At 36.4% G+C, this 21,520-nt stretch overlaps 1 protein-coding gene across 4 annotated transcripts in view; it reads left to right on the forward strand.

Moving 5' to 3' along the window:
• HDAC9 (histone deacetylase 9) overlaps positions 1-21,520 on the forward strand; it is a 586,393-nt gene that overhangs the window by 96,406 nt on the left and 468,467 nt on the right. For 3 of the 4 annotated variants that reach the window (XM_060157126.1, XM_060157125.1, XM_060157123.1), the window contains 3 exons: positions 2,660-2,810; positions 3,807-3,933; positions 6,643-6,764. In XM_060157126.1, coding sequence (XP_060013109.1) covers positions 2,660-2,810; positions 3,807-3,933; positions 6,643-6,764 — 400 coding nt within the window. The remainder of the gene's footprint in view (positions 1-2,659; positions 2,811-3,806; positions 3,934-6,642; positions 6,765-21,520) is intronic. The other variant, XM_060157124.1, reaches the window with a different exon arrangement.

Raw genomic sequence — 21,520 nt, forward strand, 5'->3', positions numbered from 1 at the left:
TAACAATAATGTCCAGATTTCCTTCTTCATTCATTCTAGGCATGTTAAAATGGCAATGATGAATGAGTAAAATTTATATTCTTCCCCATAGTTGAAGGTTTGTTTCATTTTGCTGTGGTATGCAAGTGGTGTTGCCCTGAATATAGGGCAATACTGATAAGTTACAGCTTTAGACAGTTCTTTTCATTTATGTTTGATGCCTTTTATAGTTGTAAAGATCAACATAAAATTTTTTTAAGTAATTGATTGTTTGATTTTACTCAAAAGTTAATAGTAGCAAGTACGTAATTGTTACTTTAGCCCAAACAAGGTAGTATATAGCAGGTTTACTGACACCTAGAAAATATTGGAAAAGGGGAGGGAGAAGAATGATTCTGAGATAGCTAAGGAAAACTTAGTGTTTGGAATTATTTTCTAAAGTAATAAGTTGCTTTTTCGGAAACTAAAGTCATACTTAAAATTTCCCTTTAAGTTTAAGAAGTTTCTTTGCTTTAAAATTTTTTAAATTTTATTGTTTTATATTTTTTATGCATAGGACTAAAAGTTGATGCTTTTAACATTCATCTAGATTTTACTTTTATGAGGAAGACACAGCATGATGCTTTACTTATATTAGTGTTTGGAATCTTTGGCTTCTATAATCATCTGTTGAGTTAGATGCTGTTATCCCATTTTTCCACCTAGTAATCTGAGGCAGAAACACTGTAACTTGCCCAAGGCTACACAGCCAGTAAGTGGATGCTCCAGGATTTGTAATCTTGCCTCATCTACCTCCAAAGCTACTACTTCATTCTGCCTCTGTCTTGGACTAGAACATGAAACTGGAGGAGTGACGTTTTGTTTCTTTTTTTTTTTTTTAACCTCATTCCTGCAATCTTTGATAATGAATAGTAGCTGTGGAAATTAAATCGTGTGCTTTTCTAATTCCTAAGAGAGGTTAATATTCAATTCCACTGGAGCTTTGGGTGAAGCAATAAATCAACTTGATCAACCCCAATATCTATATAGAATTAACATTTAAGGCAAAGTTTAAGCAGAATTATGAAATTTTTGGTTAGAATGGAGTATCTAAAAACACTTATTAAGAGACTGGTGGATCAAATCCAGAATGTCAAAGACTGTAATTTGAAAATTAACCAGAAATGCTTCTAGCCATGTCCTTCTGGGACGAGTGAAGCTATCATGCTTGACATGCAGAGTTGGCTTCCTGTTGCTCCACAGTGACTCTGATGCCATTCCATATAACTTGTTATTTTTGTTCTGTTACTGTGCAGTGTAAATTTCAGAATTTTAGGCACCTATCTCATATAAACAGCAAATTACACTAACTTCATTAGTATTTAGAGTTTAAAATAGTAATAATAAGCAAAATTAGTATTGTTCAAACTTACAACTTATATTTCATATGCATTTATGAACATGATGCATGGTGGAAATTATTCCTCTGTCTTATATATGAGGAACCAGTTCTCTGAGTGGCTTAGTGTTGTCTAGATCTCGTATCTAGTAATGTCAGAGCCTAGTAGAACTCAGTCTTGAGTTATTCCTCAGTGGGCACATTTACGATTATTCCATGTCTGTTTCTTAGTCTGAGAGAAAATTGACATCTCAAAATGGTTTTGTGTTTTTTTTTAAATTTTATTTATTTATTTTTTTATGGCTGTGTTGGGTCTTCGTTTCTGTGCGTGGGCTTTCTCTAGTTGCGGCGAGCGGGGGCCACTCTTCATCGCGATGCACGGGCCTCTCACTGTCGCGGCCTCTCTTGTTGCGGAGCACAAGCTCCAGACGCACACAGGCTCAGTAGTTGTGGCTCACGGGCCTAGTTGCTCCGCGGCATGTGGGATCTTCCCAGACCAGGGCTCAGAGCCGTGTCCGTGCATTGGCAGGCAGATTCTCAACCACTGCGCCACCAGGGAAGCCCTCAAAATGGTTATTAAGAATGCTTTATATTCATGATGTACCTTATTTAGAAGTGAACTCAAGGGATTCAGACAGCCAAACAACAGTGCATCAAAGTGTAGTCTGATGGAAGTGATTTCTTCTTGACCAGTCTCTAATCTGAAGGGTTTTGTGCACTGAGTGAACTAATTAGACTTTGCTATTTTGAGAGAAGAGCTTGTTATGGATATACAGATTGCATTCATCTTTTGAAAACCTTCTTGGAAGGTTTTGAAATTTTTAGCCTTCATTTTATTTCAGGTAGATTTCCCCCAAATTAACTCATATCTCACTATTCTATTCAGTTTGATTATGTTCACACAGTTTCTCAGGATAAGAAGTGAAGATTTCATTTGTTTATGTTGCAAGGGAATTGGTAAAACAGACTTCTGGGAAGTTCCTGCCTTTCTTTGCCTGTATCATGTATTTCAGATGCACAAAGGAAAGTTACTCAAGGAACTGAAGATCTGAGTGAATTTGGTAATATTGTGATAGGACGGCGTAGGTGTTGAAACTACCTAAAAACTTTCTTGTTAATGACCTTAAGACCATTTATGGCATTAGTTGCTTGTCTTTAGATTTCAATAATATACCAAAAAATGGGTAAAATGTAAAGTAAATACAAATAATTTCCAAAAGCTCATAACATTTCGATTTTGGTCATTGATGACTATGAAGTCTAAAGAAATTGCACACTCTCATGTCTTTCTCTTCTCGCAAGTTGCAACAGGAACTTCTAGCCATAAAACAGCAACAAGAACTGCTAGAAAAGGAGCAGAAACTGGAGCAGCAGAGGCAAGAACAGGAAGTAGAGAGGCATCGCAGAGAACAGCAGCTTCCTCCTCTCAGAGGCAAAGATAGAGGACGAGAAAGTAAGAGGCACCAGGGTAAAAGACGGATCTCTTCCCTCATCTTTAGCTGATGGTCATTCAGAAAGGAGCCTGATAAAGAGTGGAATTAAACTTGTCAAAATTGTCTGTGTTTAAGTAAAAGAATACATTATGGACCCAAATGTAAGGCTTTGACATTCACATATCAGCTCTCTGCATTCAGTCTACAAGCACCTCCAGAAGTAAACATAGCATTGTTTGGCAAAGATGCTAATTTCTGTTGTTTTGAACCTTAAAAATAATGTTATACTAAGGCAATATAGCTATGGCATTGTGTTTAATAATAAACTCACTTCCACATTACTCCACCATACCTTCCTCCTGCTCAAGTAATAATTACTCTTTAATAAGTCAAGCCTTGTCTCACTTAGTTTTCAAGTACCCAAACTTTGAGAAGATTTAAGGTAGAATTTTTTTTTTTAAAAAAGCAACTATCCACAAGAGGGAGACAGATCCAAATAATTCCCCTGTATGAGGTCAGTTCAAAATCAGGTCGTAGCAAGGTTTAAAATGTGATGACTTAAACTGGAATTGTCAGCAATATTTATTTGTTTAATGTGCAAAAGTGCTTTTTAAAAAAGTTTTTCAAACTAGCAATTCAGAAGAGCTCATTTTAATTTGCTTAATCACTTATATGGTCCCCCAAGATTCTTGACTTTTAAAAAGCAGTGTTCTGTTCCTCAGCAGTATTTTTTAAAGCTTAGGAAAAAATTAGTATTAATTCTGGGAATCCCCTTTCTGCAAAAGCAATTAAAGAAATCATCGAAGGTCTTTTGAAAATTGGCAGTTGAAGCAGTAGTTACAAAATATTACTATGTCATTTTCTAAAGGCTGTTTAGACTCTGGTTTCTTCTTTTAATAGGAAAACTTCATATGCTGTGACGAGTGGTGTTACTTCTTAATTTTTGCTAAATATTCCAGAGGCTTGAGAGGACAGAACCGCAAATCACCATCTGTTTCTGTATGTGTGTGTTTCAGGGGCAGTGGCAAGTACAGAAGTAAAGCAGAAGCTTCAAGAATTCCTGTTGAGTAAATCAGCAACAAAAGACACTCCAACTAATGGAAAAAATCATTCCGTGAGCCGCCATCCCAAGCTGTGGTACACGTATGTTCAGTGTTTGGCTTTTTTCATTCCCAGGGGTAAAGATCACAGGTTCTCAATTCAGCCAACCTGGGCTCAAATCCCCGGGCTGCCAAGTTCTCAGCTATAAGGCCGTGGGCAAGCTCCTCAAATTCTCCAAGGCTCAGGTTTTTATTCTATAAAAAGAGGACGATAATAGTACCTGCCCTCTAGGGTTTCTGGGAAGGTCCTGTGAAACAATGTGGTAAAGTATGTAACAGAGACCAGCTCTTAAATAAATGTTAGCAAGTATCATCTTGAGGGCTAGAAAGTATTATACATGTTCTTTGCCAAATGAATAACTGACAAATGTAGGGTGGGGCATAGAAATTAATTCATATTTTGCATTTTTCTATTCTCAGATGGTGCATCTGATATCTTTACAATAATTTCTGAAGATTTGGCTGGTTGAGATTTTATTTTACTTGGCTTGAAATAAGGTGGAGATCTGAATTATTTTTAAAAGTCCAGAAGATTTTTGACTTAATTAGGAAAGAAAGAAAGAAAGAAAAGTAACTGATATATCTAAGTCTTCAGTGACTAGTTTACCCGTGCCCACCTCATCTCATTTCTTCCCACCCTGTAAAATGAGAGTAGATTGGCTTTTAACACACAAGCTGACAACATAACATACTGCGGTATTACAGTTTTTTATGCAACCATCTTTCTCCAAGTCTAGTAAAGAGATACTGTGCAACACACAATTCTTCCTTCTGTAAAGTATGAAGGAGGTAATATTTTTAAAAAATCAGAGGAAGAACTGATAGGCAAGGCATATTTGGATAATAGACTAATAGATCATAGTTTCATCTCTCTCATATTTAAAAAATATGTTTAGGATTTTACACTTACATATTTTTTAATCACATCATAAGGATAAGGGAGTAAAAACTTGATTATTTGATACTCTGTTACATTGACATTTCAAGCATGCCAGGAGTTCTATTAAAAGAGTTATTGTGGGCTTCCCTGGTGGCGCAGTGGTTGAGAGTCCGCCTGCCGATGCAGGGGACACGGGTTCGTGCCCCGGTCCGGGAAGATCCCACATGCCGTGGAGCGGCTGGGCCCGTAAGCCATGCCCGCTGAGCCTGTGCGTCCGGAGCCTGTGCTCCACAACGGGAGAGGCTACAACAGTGAGAGGCCCGCGTACCAAAAAAAAAAAAAAAAAGAGTTATTGTTCTTATAATTCTATATTATAAGTATCTTCCCTTCTCTGCATCCAGAAAAAAAGATGAGGCAGATTCTAGAATGCTATATAAATATTTTTTAATGGTTTACATAATTTATACCATGCATGTCAATTGACTTGAGAAACCAATCCCTGAAGAAAATTTTCACATGTTCATTCAACATCAAAAAGTATTGAAAAAGAAATTCTGTCTTATTACCTAAAATTACATACATAATTTATAACTAACTCATGTTCCTTCTAAGTTAAAACCTGTTTTAAGAAAAGATAATACCTTTTTTGTTGTTGTTGTTAAGTGGAAACAACTACATGCAAACAACTTGTCAGCTGAAAATTCTTTAGCTGTTCCCTTGGGTATATTCGACATGGCTCTCAAATGTTACTTAGGAATCCTTTTTTTTGTACTGAACTGAACTTCAGTAGGGTCCAACTCCTGGACAACCATAAGTCATTAATTTATGAAATCTGAACTTAATACTTTTTGCCAGTTATGGCTAGATAAAATATCCTTACACCAGGTAATTCTTGAGAATGTTGATTCAAATAAATAATATTGGGGGCTTCCCTGGTGGCGCAGTGGTTGGGAGTCTGCCTGCCAGTGCAGGGGACACGGGTTCGTGCCCTGGTCCGGGAGGATCCCGCGTGCCGCGGAGCGGCTGGGCCCGTGAGCCATGGCCGCTGGGCCTGCGCGTCCGGAGCCTGTGCTCCGCAACGGGAGAGGCCGCAGCAGTGAGAGGCCCGCGTACCGCAAAAAAAATAAATAAATAAATAATATTGGTAGAATCATCATGGTGGTGATACTACGCCCTATCTATATTTTCTCCATATATAATGATTATAGATGTTTATATCCACTGGGTAATCTATGTTCAGTCCTAAGCTATTCTCCAGTAGCACAATTGCATCTGTTTTACTGTATTAATGCAGGACAGACAAAAGATTTTAAAAGGTCAGGTTCATATTGAAGAAGGATGTGTCTCCAGTCTTTACCTTGAAACTGCTATAGAAGTTTGGAGACCTGAGGCTGTTCGCACAGTACTGTCTCTCCAGTAGAAAGGCACCCTCATGTACTCTCATGTACTACCTAGCAGTTTTTTTTAAATGAAGTCCTTCTGTATGTTTACTTTTACCTTGGTTGTTCTACATTGTTGACTAAAAAGGATTCGGATGATGACTTTTCCACTAATATGGCTCTTAAGAAAACATACACAATAATCTCAGATGTCAAATCTCAGGCTCTGGGTAAATTCTCTCCTTTAGTGAAGCAAACTTTTCTATGTGACTGTGTGACCAAACACACAGTGGGCATTCTTGGGCATCCTGCATCATTCCGTAACATACTGCTAAATTGAACTTGGTTACATGAGGCTGTGGTTTGTACACACTAAAAAGAAAGAACATAAACACAGCTGAGACACGTGTTACAGCATGTGCAACCGATTATTGCTGACCAATGTGCAGTAAAAACTCAAGGGGAAATGGTGAACCCTCTTTTTCTTTTGTAGGGCTGCCCACCACACGTCATTGGATCAAAGCTCTCCACCCTTGAGTGGAACGTCTCCATCCTACAAATACACGTTACCAGGAGCACAAGATGCAAAGGACGATTTCCCTCTTCGAAAAACTGGTAAGTCAGTTCCACAAGAAGACTCCACTTGCTCTTCCATGACCTTCCTGCAGCTTTATTTTGCCATACCTCTAGGGGAGCGTCAAAGGATTTGAATCATAGCTGTCAGGCTCTCTCCACCTCTGCCCTCAGCATAAGCAGACGCGCGCACACACACTCCTATTTCTGTATCGGTTCATTCAGTATATTATCAAAGTAGCTTTTTTAATTTAAAGGTTAGTCACATTTGGGTTTTAGACAAATTATTTTCTTATTAGCAATAAAGAGAAGAATTAAAGAAAATAGAAATTTGATTTCTCAGAAAATTTAAATCTTCTCCGTTAATGAGGACCTCTCTAATTTCCTCCATTTCTCTGATTTTCTGTTGAGCCTCAGCCATTTACTACAAAAATGGAAATAATCTTTTCCTCCCACTTTTAAAAACCTTAAATTTTAATTGTTTACTAAAACAGATAAGGCCAAGGCTAGCTCCTGAGTAAGTGACTTGCCTAGTGTCTCACAGATTATAGGAGAACTCATGGTGAAGCTTTGTAGCTAATAATCTCATGTAATTGTATTAAAATTTGCTTAGGGGAACTGGGACAATGAATCTGTAATAAATTTGGAATTTAGTAAACAGCTCTATAGCTTTACAGTCTGTGTTTGTTTTCCCATATTCCTTTTTAGCCCTCTGGTATGTGCATATTTAATGTGTTACATGCTCTTACCTCTATAATAAATATATTTAAATTTTAGCTAGGTAGAAGCGTAAATAGCAGTTGTATACATTATGTTCTAAATATTTTGAGATTTTCTAAATATAGTTCTTTAGAGGAGGTTGTAAATTTAAAAAAATTTTATAACCACAATTGATGTGAAGAGATATTCAGAGCAGAGAGTTTGGTCTATTGTATTTTACTCAGATCTACTTGAAGAACTATAGATCTGTTTAATTTGTATATAAAATCTACAGAGTGAAAATTATTTCCAATAATTATATTCATTTTCCCAAGGAATTTTGAATAATTAAAATGGATATAGATTGTAAAAACACGTGCTGAAGCTATTTTCTGTCTTATAATTTACTTCTAGCATAATGAAGATTTAAAAATAAAATCAATCATGAGTAAGAATTTATTCTGTCATCTAGCCCGTATTGTACCAGGCACTGAGGAAGGATGGCCAAGTATTGTAAAGCAATTTGTGCCTTTTTATTTTAATAGCCGAAAGATGTTCACATTTCTACTATAAGATATCAGATATAGTAAAATACTTCAATGGAAGGCTGTGCAAAGGAAAGAGTGAGTTTTATGTATTGCATGAGAATTTCACACTCTTATCTACAAATCAGATTGCCTTTCATGTAAATAAACTTCTCTGGGATAAAAGGAACAAAGCAAAGAGTGAGCCTCCACATATTTCTAAAACATGGCATATAGTTTATGAAAATTGATCCATAAAGGACATGGATTTTAGAATGTGGGGACTTTGATCTGCAGCCTTGACATTTAGTTGCACCAATGGCATGTGTAGGAACTATTGACAGAGATTATGTGAATATTGCCCCAGGTCTTAGGGCAGTGACTGGCATTCAAGAGCCTAAGGAGTCACTAAAAGGAAAGAAAACACAAGTCCCCTTATGGCAGGAGGTTACTGATGAGTGATATAGTTACATTTAGGGAGAAAGACTTCTACCCTGCTGTGCACATAGCCTTTGAATATATTCTTACCACTGGGAGATTGAAAACTGACTGCAGAAGTGACACTGAGTTTGAAAAGTAGTGGCATTTGGAACCAGTAAGCATCCAGAAAGCAAATTTGATCTTTTTCAATACTTAGGACAAGTACTAAAAGCCCATACTTTTGTGTCCCACTGTTTCCCTGAGAACGGCTTAGGATTTTTCCTCTGAAGAATGAATAGCAAGCTGTTAATTTATTCTTGTAGAATTTCTCAGTCCACAACACAATTCCAAGAGAAATCCTGCTTATTATATACCTTACAAAATTTAATTCAAATCTGTACTAATATGAAACTCATCTTCTGTATCTCTTTATGTGATATGTAATAATAGTGAAAAGGTACAGCCCTTGTCTTTTCTAGTGGTGTATTTTCTGTATTTGCCCATTACGTTAAGTTTCTTCCCTTTATATCGAATATCTGATATTTATGAAGCGTCAGGCTGCTGATCTGTAAAACCAAACATTTTCAAGCATTGTACCAATAAAGTTCTTGAACAGCCATTAATACTTTTATATCTCTATAGGGGTTTCAAAATATTCCTTAATTCAATTCCTATTGTCTAAGAAAAGTATGATATAATTAAATACAGATGTTTTCTACACATCTAAATACTTAGAGATACCCCTCATTAATTACAAATAGGCGAAACTCTTCCAACTTTTATAAATATAATCCATTTGGTGTATTTCCAGTGCACTTTGAGAAAGTTTAGGTGTATGTTTGCACTAAATAGCAGAGCATTGAAATATAGTCAAATAATTTTTACTTCAGCATTTGTTGTATTTTAGTGGCTCAATAGTTGTTACAAAAAAGTAAACAATAAAATATTACCACAGTTAAACTTATTTGATGATTAGGGAAACTGTATAAGATAATTTTCAAGTAAAGCTTTATCATATTAAATGAAATCTAGAGGAGTGGCATTGATCATATAGTACAAATACCAGTACAGCCGTAATAGAGTGTAGCTTTTCTGTTGGGCCCTGATTATCACTCTCTGAGGTCTACTTGAATTTCATTGAATTCAATCTTAGATTTAAAAGAAGTTTTTAAGTGGATTCTATCTTTTGATCTGCATATAATACTAAATACTTTCAATTTCTTTTTAACCTATGTCAGTACCGAATTGCCAATATGCATTAGCAAGATTTACGGGAGTAAAGCTGGAACCAAAGTAAGAAAAGTTCTAATGACCTTAAAATGATTAAAGTGGCCCCAGGGGTGTTCCCTAAGCAGTGAGCAGAATTTGGAACCTCTCTTGACCTCTTAGGACTCAGACAGTGACAGCCTAGGAACAGTCAACCATAGAAGTCTCATTTGCCTGCAGAAATCTGACCTTTGTCATGCAAAGTGGACCTTTACTTCCTTCCCCTAAGGAGAATCATAGTTGTTCATAGCATTTGGGCTTTTTGGAAACCTCAGAATAATATGAATAGTTAGCTCTAATCAGGCCCATTCCGAATTCACTTTTCTTTTAAATGTAAGAGTTGAGAGTCTTTTGCTCCTTTCGTAACAATGAATGACCGTCAAAGGCTTTCATAATTGGTTCTGAAGTTAAGAATAAAATAATTTTTGAAATTTTTATATTTATTGCCCACACTTAAAGTAGCACTTCCTTTTAGAATTACCCTCAGTGATTGCTTTTGTTCCATAACACAAGAATTTGTTGATTCTGAAATTTGGATTATTTTACTGAACTTTAGGTTTTGGCTGCAAATTATATCATGCTGTAGTAGGTGATTTTTTTTTTCTCTAATATAATGCTCTGCGGGACTGATAATGAACTATAAAATAGGGAAAGGAAGCTTCTGGGTCCGGGTACTTTTGAAATAGTACATATTTCTCACAAAGATGCTGCGTATGTGGTGACTTTGAACTGACCTCCAAAACCATTTGAATTGGATTCTGTTACAAAGAGTGTGTGCATATGTTTCATAAAATATTATGGTAAAACATTCTAGAGGTTTTATGCTCCATTGTATTATTGGGGTCTTACCCAGTGAACTTTGCCTTTCTTTGAGTGTTACAATCTTTCCACTTAATACTTCTGAACAAAGTGAGCTGGCTGGCTAGATTCACCTCTTAAAGAGCACAAGCCATGTAAAGCTACAGCTTGGCTTGGGCTAATAGGACTGTCCCCGCCCCACTGAAATATTCATTTTAATGGTCAGCAGCACTAGAATAGGACTCAAAGATGGAAGGGGTCCAAACATAAGTTAAGGTTTTAGGAGGCCAATGTCATTTCCACACTGAGTAATTGGAAGGAAAGCAGAGATGAGATATATAACTTTATACATCTCCCTCAGTATAGCAGTTAGAAGTTATGTTCTGATACCTTGGTGACCTGTTCAAGTTATTATAATCCAGAATTAGTACAAGGAGGTTTTTAAACAATGTTTTAAATTCTCTCTTGCTCTCTTGCTCTCTCTCTCTGTCTGTCTCTCTCTCTCTCTAGCTCTGTGTCTTTCTCATAATACACAATCACACATGCATGTGTACACATGGACATGCACACACATTTTTACACAGATAGCACTAACGTTTATAAAAATATTCACTCAGAATCTTATTCCAGATTGACCAAAACTGAAGTATTTTTATATATCTTAGTACTCGATCCTAGTTCCATTGTAGTGGCTCTTCTTGCTTAAAATTATTGAAATGTAATCTTTGTGATAAGTCTTACACTAGTTTTCCCAGAATTGGGAAGCAATGTGGCACAGTAACACAGGTTTTGAATCTACCTACCAGCTTGAAATCTGGATCAGCAATCTTGGGAGATTTACTTAACCTCTTTAGGTTGTGATTCTCTCATCTGTAAAATGGGAATATTTTTTGTACTTGGTTCATACAGTTATTTTGAGGATTCAGTTAAGTAATGTATGTCATGCACTTAGGATCATACCTAGGACTTAGGAAGGGCTTAGTAAATCTTAACTTTGCGTTTCTAGTTGATAAGGAATTGAGTTTCATTTATTTTCATCAGTGAAAACTAAATTGCTTATTGTTGTGGAAAGTCTTTTCAAGGACTTGTATTCTGCCATCTTATTGATAAAATGAGAAAACTGAGGAGCAAGTGATAAACATTTTCACTTTAAGCTATCTGCTGCTTGCAATGCTAATCTCAAGATGGGAATAAAGGGCTTTGTTAATTTTGCATATTTGCTGGCATTTGGGAGCATAGTATGGTGTCAAAAAGTAGCGGCAGATTTGTTTCTTTCCTTCACCATAGGTGGAGCTCTTCTTAATGCTCCGTCCTCACTAGAGCCAAACAGAGTTTTAATTTCTGCCATTGACTTCATTTTAAAATCAATAGACTTTAATTTTTAGAACAGTTTTAGATTTACTGAAAAATTGACCCATAGTATAGACGGTTCCCATATTACTCTTCCCTCTCTCCTGTAGTCTCTGCTCTTGTTAACATCTTGCATTAGTGTGGTACATTTGGTACAATTAATGTATGACTATCAATACGTTATTATGAATGTAACCCATAATTTACATTAAGGTTTACTCTTTGTGTTGTAAAGTTCTATTGATTTTGACAAATGTATATGTCATACCATGTACCCACCATTACAATATAATGCAGAATAGTTTCCTTGCCCTAAAAATCCTCTGTGCTCCCTCTGTTCATCCCTCCTTCCATCAACCCCTGGTAACCACTGATATTTTTACTGTCTCTCTGGTTTTGCCTTCTGCAGAATGTCATATATTTGGAATCATACAGTATGTAGCCTTTTCAGACTAGCTTCTTTCACTTGGCACTATGCATTTAAGATCCCTCCATGTCTTTCTGTGGCTTGAAAGATCTTTTTAGCACTGAATAATACTGCATTATATGGGACAGGCCACAGCTTGTTTAACCGTTTACCTATTGAAAGGTATCTTGGTTCCTTCCACGTTTTGACAATTATGAATAAAGTGGCCCTAAACATTCACATGTAGGTTTTTGTGTGGATATCGGTTTTCAGCTCAATTAAGTAAAAGCCTAGGAGTGCAATAGCTGGATTTTTATGGTGAGACTGTGTTCAGTTTTGTAAGACACTGCCCAGCTGTCTTCCAAAGTGGCTGTACTATTTTGCGTGCCCACCAGCAGTGGGTCAGAGTTCCTGTTGCTCCACATTCTCACCAGCACTTGGTATTTTCAGTTTAGTGTTCTGGATTTTAACCATTCTAGTAGGTATATAATGGTTTCTCATAATGGTTTTAATTTGTAATTTCCCAGTGTTAGCATGGTATATCTTTCTTCATCCCTTTACTTTTAATCTGTGTCTTTATATTTTAAATGGTTTTCTCATAGACAACATACAGTTGTATCTTTTTTTTCTTAACCCACTTTGACAGTCTCTTTTAATTAGTGTATTAGACCAGTCACATTTAAAGTGGTAATGGATATAGTTAGATCAATGTCTACCATGTTTGTAACTGTTTTCTCATCATTGTACTTACTCTTTTTTTTTTTTTAATCTTCCCTTCTTTTTCTGCCTTCTCTGGTTTTAACTGAACATTGTATGATTCCATGTTCTCTACTGTCTTAGCATACCAGTTTATTTTTGTTTGTTTTTTTGTGGTACGCGGGCCTCTCACTGTTGTGGCCTTTCCCATTGCGGAGCACAGGCTCCGGACGCGCAGGCTCAGCGACCATGGCTCACGGGCCCCAGCCGCTCCGCGGCGTGTGGGATCTTCCCGGACCAGGGCACGAACCCACGTCCCCTGCATCGGCAGGCGGACTCTCAACCACTGCGCCACCAGGGAAGCCCTGTATCTCTTTAAAAAAATTTCTGTGGTGGTTTCCTTAGAGTTTGAAGTGCACGTTTGTAGCAAATCTATAACCACTTTCAAATCACACTATACTGCTTAATGGGTATAGGTACTTTATAACAGAGTATTCCCAATTCCTCTCTTCCATCTTTTATAATTTTGCTGTCATTAACTTCACTTTCCCATAGTGATATTCTTATTTTGAATAGTCAATTAGTCAATTAAAAATCAGAAAAATAAAACATTTCATTTTACCTTCATTTATTTCTTCCTTTATACAGCTCTGAGTTTCTGATTTATATCCTTTTTTTTCTTGCTAAAGAACTTTTTTTAATATTACTTGCAAGGCAGGTCTACTGGCAACAAATTTCCTTAGTTTTTGTTTGTCTGAGAGTTTTTATTTCTCCTTCATGTTTAACAGATAATTGCACTGAATACAGAATTGTACGTTGCTGGGGTTATTTCTTGCAACACTTTAAACACTTCACTGGCTTCTTGTTTGCATGGTTTCTGACAAGAAATTTGCTTCAGTTTGTATCATTGTTACTCTATAGGCAAGATGCTTTCTCATATCTTCTGGTTTCTTTTAAGATATTCTTTGTCTTTGGTTTTCTGCTGTTTGAATATGATGTGCCCAGGTGTCCAGTTTTGTTATTTATGCTGTTTCATGTTCCCTGAGATTCCTGTATCTGTGGATTCCAGCCATTGTTCAAATAGTCTTCTGCTTCATTCTTCCTTGTTATTCTGGGTTTCCCATTATGCAAGTGTTAACATCTTTTGTAACTGTCCCAGATTGGGGGGCATTTTGTTCTTTTTGTCATTCTTTTATTCTTTGCCCTTCAGCTTCAGGAGTTTCTGTTGACAGGTTTTCAAGGTCACTGGTTCTTTCCTCAGTCTTGTCCAGTCTATTAATGAGCCCATCAAAGACATTCTTCATTCTGTGCTTTTGATTTCAGGCATTTCCTTTTGGTACTTTCTTAGTGTTTCCACCTCTCTGCTTACAGTTACTCATGTGTTCTTGCATGTTGTCAGCTTTTTCCATTAGAGCCCTTAACATTTTACTCATAGTTATTTTAAGTTCTCCGTCTGACAATTCTGAAATCTTTGTCATAACTGAATCTAGGCTGACGCTTACTTTGTGTCTTCAGACTGTTTTCTCTTGCTTTTTAGCATGCTTTCCAACTTTTTGTTGAAAGCTGGACATGGTATATTAGAAAACAGAGATTGATGGGTTAAGCTTGTGGTGTGAGATTTTATGTTAATGTAACTGGAACTGGGCTGTGTTTAACATTTGCATAGATGTAGGTGCCAGAGGCTTTAGTTCCCTCTAGTTTGCTTGGTTACTGTTTGTTTGTTTGTTTTTATTCCCCCTGTTTTGGGGTTTCCCTAAGAACTCCTTCATAAGCAGTGTCTTGCAGCTCTCGCATTTGCAATCCACTCTTATTATACTGGAACCCTGTTAAAATGGTGGTAAGATATTGGGGAGGGACAGTGTTCTACAATCTTATAATTAAATCTCAGGTTTTTTTTAGTGGAACCTGAGTTTGTGGTCTGTGACCTCCAGAGCTGTTTCTTAGCTTCTTTTTTTCAATATTTCCCTTAATAAGTGAGATAGGAAAGGTAGAAGAGGCTGCAGTTGGCTAATTGCCGTACCCTCCAGGTCACATAAAGTTCTGGTAAGATATTTTCCTTTGGAAGTCAGGTTTTGTTATGTAGAATGCTCTAGGTATATTTGAAAATTGTACTTTTCTCCTGGTGTATTTCAGAATGACTGCTTTTCTCTCCTCCTACACCTCTACTCCCTACCATCACTTATACAGGAGGGGATTCTTCACTGATCTTCACTGAGAGAACCTGGTTGGGTTCTTGTAAGTCAAACTTATGAATTTGTACAGTCCCCCCCTGAGATTGGGCCCCTGGAATTTTTAACTCTCAAGCTAGTCCACACTCAGGCTCCAGCAACTCATCAAAATTAACATCTAGGGGCTTCCCTGGTGGCGCAGTGGTTGAGAGTCCGCCGCCTGCTGATGCAGGGGACGTGGGTTTGTGCCCCGGTCCGGGAAGACCCCACGTGCCGCGGAGCGGCTGGGCCCATGAGCCATGGCCGCTGAGCCTGCACGTCCGGAGCCTGTGCTCCGCAGTGGGAGAGGCCACAGCAGTGAGAGGCCCGCGTACCGCAAAAAAAAAAAAAAAAAAATTAACATCTAAGTGTTCCTACCAGTTACTGGCTCCAGTGGCTTCTGTTCTCAGTAAGTTGATCTCAGCTGTGATTTTCAGTACTTTTCTGTCTCTCCAGATTTTGGAGTGGCGGTTTGCTCTGAGACCTCAATTCTCTGATGAATCTAAGAAAATCGCTTTGGTTTTTAATTTGCTCAGCTTTCTTCTTGTGGTGAGGATGTCAGTGAAGATTTCCAAGCTTTTTACGTGTTGGAATTGATACCAAAAGTCAGCCATTGACTTTTAAACCGGTAAAATACTTTGAAAAAATTTTAAAACACAACTTTACAACTTTTTGAAGTGACAGATTCATATTTAAGCAATATAATTCTTACCAATTAATTATAATCGATTTTTATAAGATTATAAGTCATCAACGATTGACTCTCCTTCTGCTCAGTGTGATCATGACTAACAAATGCATGTGCTAAAAATACTATGACAGAGAGAGGATAGACTAAAATAATTTCAAATCACATTTTGGAAGGAAGGCAATACTTTGTGTTAAAGTCTTTGCCTAATGATTCAGTCTATGGTATATAAGGACTATATATAAGGACTATATATATAAGGACAGTCTATATATAAGGACTTTTTTCCCTGTATTTTCCTTACTTTTCTCTTCATATCAAACACTAGAGGTTTGATGAGGTAACCACTTTTTGGCCCTCCAAAATCTAGAAAAATCAACTCCTTTTTAAAATAAGATTTAATTTTTTACATAGAAAAATTACTTTTTAAAAGAAGGCTTTTTGATAGGTTTAATTATTTAGATTATGAAAAGTTAGCCATTTTCAACTACCATGATTTCATTGATACACACTTTTCTCCAGTTTTATTAAAATATACCTCACATACATTAGTTTAAGGTGTACAACAGAATGATTTGACTTACTTGCTCATTTTTTAAACAAACATATCTGAGTGGATCTAATGGATAATATTTTATAGTTTAACTAGCACTGTTTTTTAGTTTTGCATTTTTTCCTCAGTGGTACACAAGGTAATTGTGCCTGTTACAATTGATAAATTACTGTAGTAGAATTAAATGGTGTAGAGTAGTAAGAATCCTTGTGATAGAAAAAGAATACAAATTTATAACGTGATTTTTCACTTTAAAGCATAATAGAAATTAATGTTCCTAAGAATTTTTGATTCAAGAGTTAGATGTATGGTTATGTTAGAAACAAGGGACAAATTGTTTAAGTTTCATAGTTCGATAAAAGAGAAGCTGGTCTCGCAGATTGTATATGTGGTATGTATGGTGACTAGTTAGAGCTAAGAGCAAGTGTCAGTTGAGAATTGTTTGATAATCAACCTTGTGAGATCTTTGAACATCTAACTAAAATTATTTGCTTACGTGGAAACTATTGTGAAAAAGTTAACAGAGCCTAGAAAAACAAAGCTTGGAAAATAATCGCATGGTTTGGAGTTAGATCTGGTTGAGAATTCCAGCATGGTGCTACCAGTTAGAGCTTTATGACTGTGGGCAAGTTACAGGACTTCTCTGAGCCTCAATTTTTAAAGTGTCAAGAATGGAAAATATTTGGCTTGCTGGATTATCATAAGCAATAAAGATACTTCATGAACCTGCTCAGCACAGTGTCTGACATAGCAGAGTCTCTGTACATATTGCCAGTGTGAGTTACGGAGAAGAATGATGTGGCATTAGTAGTAGGAATTATTAGTAGTAGCCACATAGTATAATTGTAAAATAATTGGAATGGCAAAAGGAGTCTAGAGTTGTAGTCTTTTGTCACTAATATATGACCTTGAACATATTACTTCATGATTTTGGATCTCAGATTTCTCGGTTAAATGACAGATTTGGACCAAATGATTCCTAATATTGTGTATAAGTCTAAAAAAGAACTATATCACCATATTTCATGAAGAGTAAGATAAGAAAACGTTAATGATTTGAAGAACATATAAATAAGAAATAAATGATGATGCTTTTGCAGAATTGTATCTCAAATTCATTATAATTAACTGTAACAAAGTCTAATGACATATTTTTCACTCCCCATAAAATGGTCAATTAGAAACAGGCAGGACATTTTAGATAAGATTGGAATGAGAAATTGGCAAAAAATAATAATTAAGACTTCAAAAGCATTTAGCCATCTGTTGTATAATCATGAGAATGATTGAAAAATGACTCCTAATTTGTAATATTCACAGTTATATAACTTGAAACTGGGAAAATATTCTATGCAAATATATGCACTTATATCTCTAGATACATCTAATGAAATAAATTAAAAGATGAAAAAATAAATGATAAAATATTGGTGGTTATATTTTCTTTAAATTTTCAGCCCCCTGGTGAGCTACTTTGAAATGCAAGTGTCCTTTATGGTAGAGAAATCTGCTGGAAACGATTATCTGTTTGCTCAAAAACCTTCTTAGTATTTAAGGTAGCACATAATAACAGTTTTACCCTTGCATGCTAGATTTTTCATCAGATGACCTTAATTTGCCCAGAGTTGTCTCTATTTCTGTCTACCAATTTCTTCTTTTATAAAAGTGTTTGCTTTTGAGCTTATATTTATTTTAATGTTTATACTGATCCCTCCATTCTTTACTACATATCCATATACAAGATAAATTCAAAAGTCATTTTTCATAAAACTTTCATTCTGACAGTTTCCTTATCTGTATTCACTTTTGTAATTTTTGCTATAAAAGCTGGCAATCGTATGTCAGTTTTTATGTATCATATTTCATCCTCTTGTTTTTATCTTGTTCTTCCCAATTGGATGGTAAAAATGTCCTTGAAGAGGGTGTTTGTCACATCTTCATTCCTTATCTGACGAACCACACTTTGTGCTGGGCCTGTTGGTGGGTATTAAAGAAATTAATCTGAGTAACAAAGGATTTTTGCCATTAAGGAGCTCACAGTCCTCATAGTGAGAGGCATGTTGATTGACAATTAGTTTAATTTAGCTTTTGAGCCACCTTACTTCTTAAGAAACTACTGTTTCATATTTCCACATTATAAACATTCTTGAGTGAAAGCAAAGATCCAAACCACCTGAAGAATGTAGGTAAGAGAAGACACTGATATATTAGTTTTTTTAGTTTTAAGCTTTCAATGTATTTAATTGGAATTATCTGTATTAATTTTATTATCACATTTTGAAGTAGGTAACACAAAAGAAATTCTCAGAGAATTTATTAGCCTGCTACAACTGTACATGTGTTTTTTTGTTTGTTTTATTTTTGGCTGCGTTGGGTCTTCATTGCTGCGTGCGGGCTTTCTCTAGCTGCGGCGAGCGGGGGCTACTCTTCGTTGCGGTGCGCGGGCTTCTCATTGCGGTGGCTTCTCTTGTTGCAGAGCACGAGCTGTAGGCATGAGGGCTTCAGTAGTTCTGGCACATGGGCTTCAGTAGTTGTGGCTCGCGGGCTCTAGAGCACAGGCTCAGTAGTTGTGGCGCATGGGCTTAGTTGCCCCGTGGCATGTGGGGTCATCCTGGACCAGGGCTTGAACCCGCATCCCCTGCATTGGCAGGCAGATTCTTAACCACTGCGCCACCAGGGAAGTCCCCATATGTGGTTTTTTGAAAATAGAATAGACTAGTCCTGCTAAATAGATTATTCTGTAATAATGGGAAAAGTTCTCTGTCTGCACTGTCCAGTAGCCACTAGGCAAATGTAGCCACTTGAAATTGAACACAAAATGTGGCTAGTGTGGCTGAGGAGATAAATTTTCATTGATAAATTTTAAATTTAAATATTCACATGTAGCTAGCTAGTGACTATCATATAGGACACTACAGGTATAGACCAAGGCAGGCACACATATGGCCTGAGTGTCACTACAAAATCCCTTCAGTGCCCAAGGCAGACATCCCAGTCACAGCAAACTCGTCCCCTAGAAGTTTGGACATAGACTTAGAAGCATTCTAAATCATATCATGTAAAAAAGATATAATGTCTGAGCAGCGCTGTATTTTCAGGACTCAGTTTTTAAGAAGCAAGAAACCAGTACAAAAAAGCTTAGTTTAAAAAAAAGGAGAGGATTTGGAGGATTCACTTAACTGAATTTTCTTAGTGTCTAGGTGCTTAGATGATGTTAGTTCAATGTTTTCACATGTTGTTATTAGACATATGAGCTCCTATCCTGCTTCTGCTTGACTTCACATACAGTAATGCTCTCTCCTAATGGTGACAAGGATAACCCAGTACAGCCCTAGGCTTACCTCTTCCCTGCTTAGAAAGAACAGCAAAAACAAGCACTTTCCCCACAAGTAACTCCTTTTTTAAAAAAAAATTGTTATTGAAGTATAGTTGATTTACAATGTTGTGTTAATTTCTACTGTACAGCAGAGTGATTCAGTAATACATATATGTACCTTCTTTTTCATATTCTTTTCCATTATGGTTTATCACAGGATATTGAATATGGTTCTCTGTGCTATACAGTAGGACCTTATTGTTTATCATTCTATATATAATAGTTTGCATCTGCTAATCCCATCCCTTCTCCACCCCACTTCCCCCTTGGCAACCACAAGTCTGCTCTTTTGTCTGTGAATCTGTTTCTGTTTCATGGATAAGTTCATTTGTGTCATATTTTAGATTCCACATATAAATAATATATGGTATTTGCCTTTCTCTTTCTGACTTAGTATGATTATCTTTAGGTCCCTCCACATTGTTGCAATTGGTGTTATCTCATTCTTTTCTAATGGCTGACTAGTATTCTACTCTGTGTGTGTGTGTGTATATACACACACACACACGTCTTCTTTATCCATTCATCTGTCGATGGACGTTTAGGTTGTGTCCATGTCTTGCTATTGTAATTCTGATAATTCCCAGGACTAACTCACCTGAATAGCATGGGTCATGTACCAGCCCTGAGTCAGTCTCTCTGAGAGACAGAAATTATACCGAGGAGAGCAGGTGGGGAGCCTGCCTCACTTGCCCAGCCTGGAAGTTTGGATGGAGTATACAGCAGCTCTCAGATGGCCTGGACTGAGAATGAACCTCTAACCAGCATTCATCCTTCTAAAGGGCGGCTCTGATCCTATTAACTCCCTTCTTCAAAATTATGTGTGGATTTTCACAAATGCCTCAGTGCACTCTTCAGATCTAGGATACCTACCTGTTCTTCAAAAGTCATTTTAAACACTTAAATTTATAGGAAGTTTTTTCCAAATCCTTTACCTTCCCTGCCCTGAAGCCCCGATGTTGAAATTTTTTACAGTTCATCTCCCTTAAAATGCCCTTGCTATGCCCTGCATAAACACTGCCCTCTATAATATATTATTGTAATAGTTAAATTTAACTCCAATAAAAATATAAAAAAAGAATTGCTTAATTTCTAAAAAAAAAGTTAAATTTATATAGTAGTAATATTGGTTTCACGTGCTAGATACCATTTTAAGTATCTTATCTATATATCATACTGGTTTCCATACAATAACTCTTGAAATACATCTTATTATTTCTCACTAGTTTTATAGACAAGGGAACAATCACAGAGAGGTTAGTAATTTTACTCAGTGCTCGTTTTATTTATATGAGCAGGAAGTGCAGTGCCAGACTCAAAGAAAGGAAGTTTTATTTCAGAACCTGGTCTTTCAGCCCCCGTGTTTTGTACATAAATAAGTGGTTTCTAGTATCATTGAAAAAGGCAGTTTTGCTAAAGTTAAAACACCACGTTGATTCATCTTAATGTAGTGAATTATAACAATTTAGACTGTACCATTTATAATTTAACTTCAGACCAATGATGAATAATGTTCCAAATATTTTAGAAATAATATGTTTTGATTATTCTTCATAATTTCAACTACTAAGGCATTTTTCATTAAAAGCAAATTATTTAAAACCACAAATTGATGTGTTCTTTCTGCATCTAAATATTTAAACATTTTTAAAAGATAAACTATTCCAGAAGTTAAATATCGTTTTAAGTTGGATCTTCCAAATGTTTTTGCCACAAATACAAGAGCTAATTTATTGATCAATGACAGAATTCTGAGAAACTGAAAATATAAAGTTAGTACCAAAATATGATACTTTGCAGTCACTATACAAGAAA

The sequence above is a fragment of the Lagenorhynchus albirostris genome, chromosome 8 (genome assembly GCF_949774975.1).
Source record: "Lagenorhynchus albirostris chromosome 8, mLagAlb1.1, whole genome shotgun sequence".
Classification (NCBI taxonomy): domain Eukaryota; kingdom Metazoa; phylum Chordata; class Mammalia; order Artiodactyla; family Delphinidae; genus Lagenorhynchus; species Lagenorhynchus albirostris.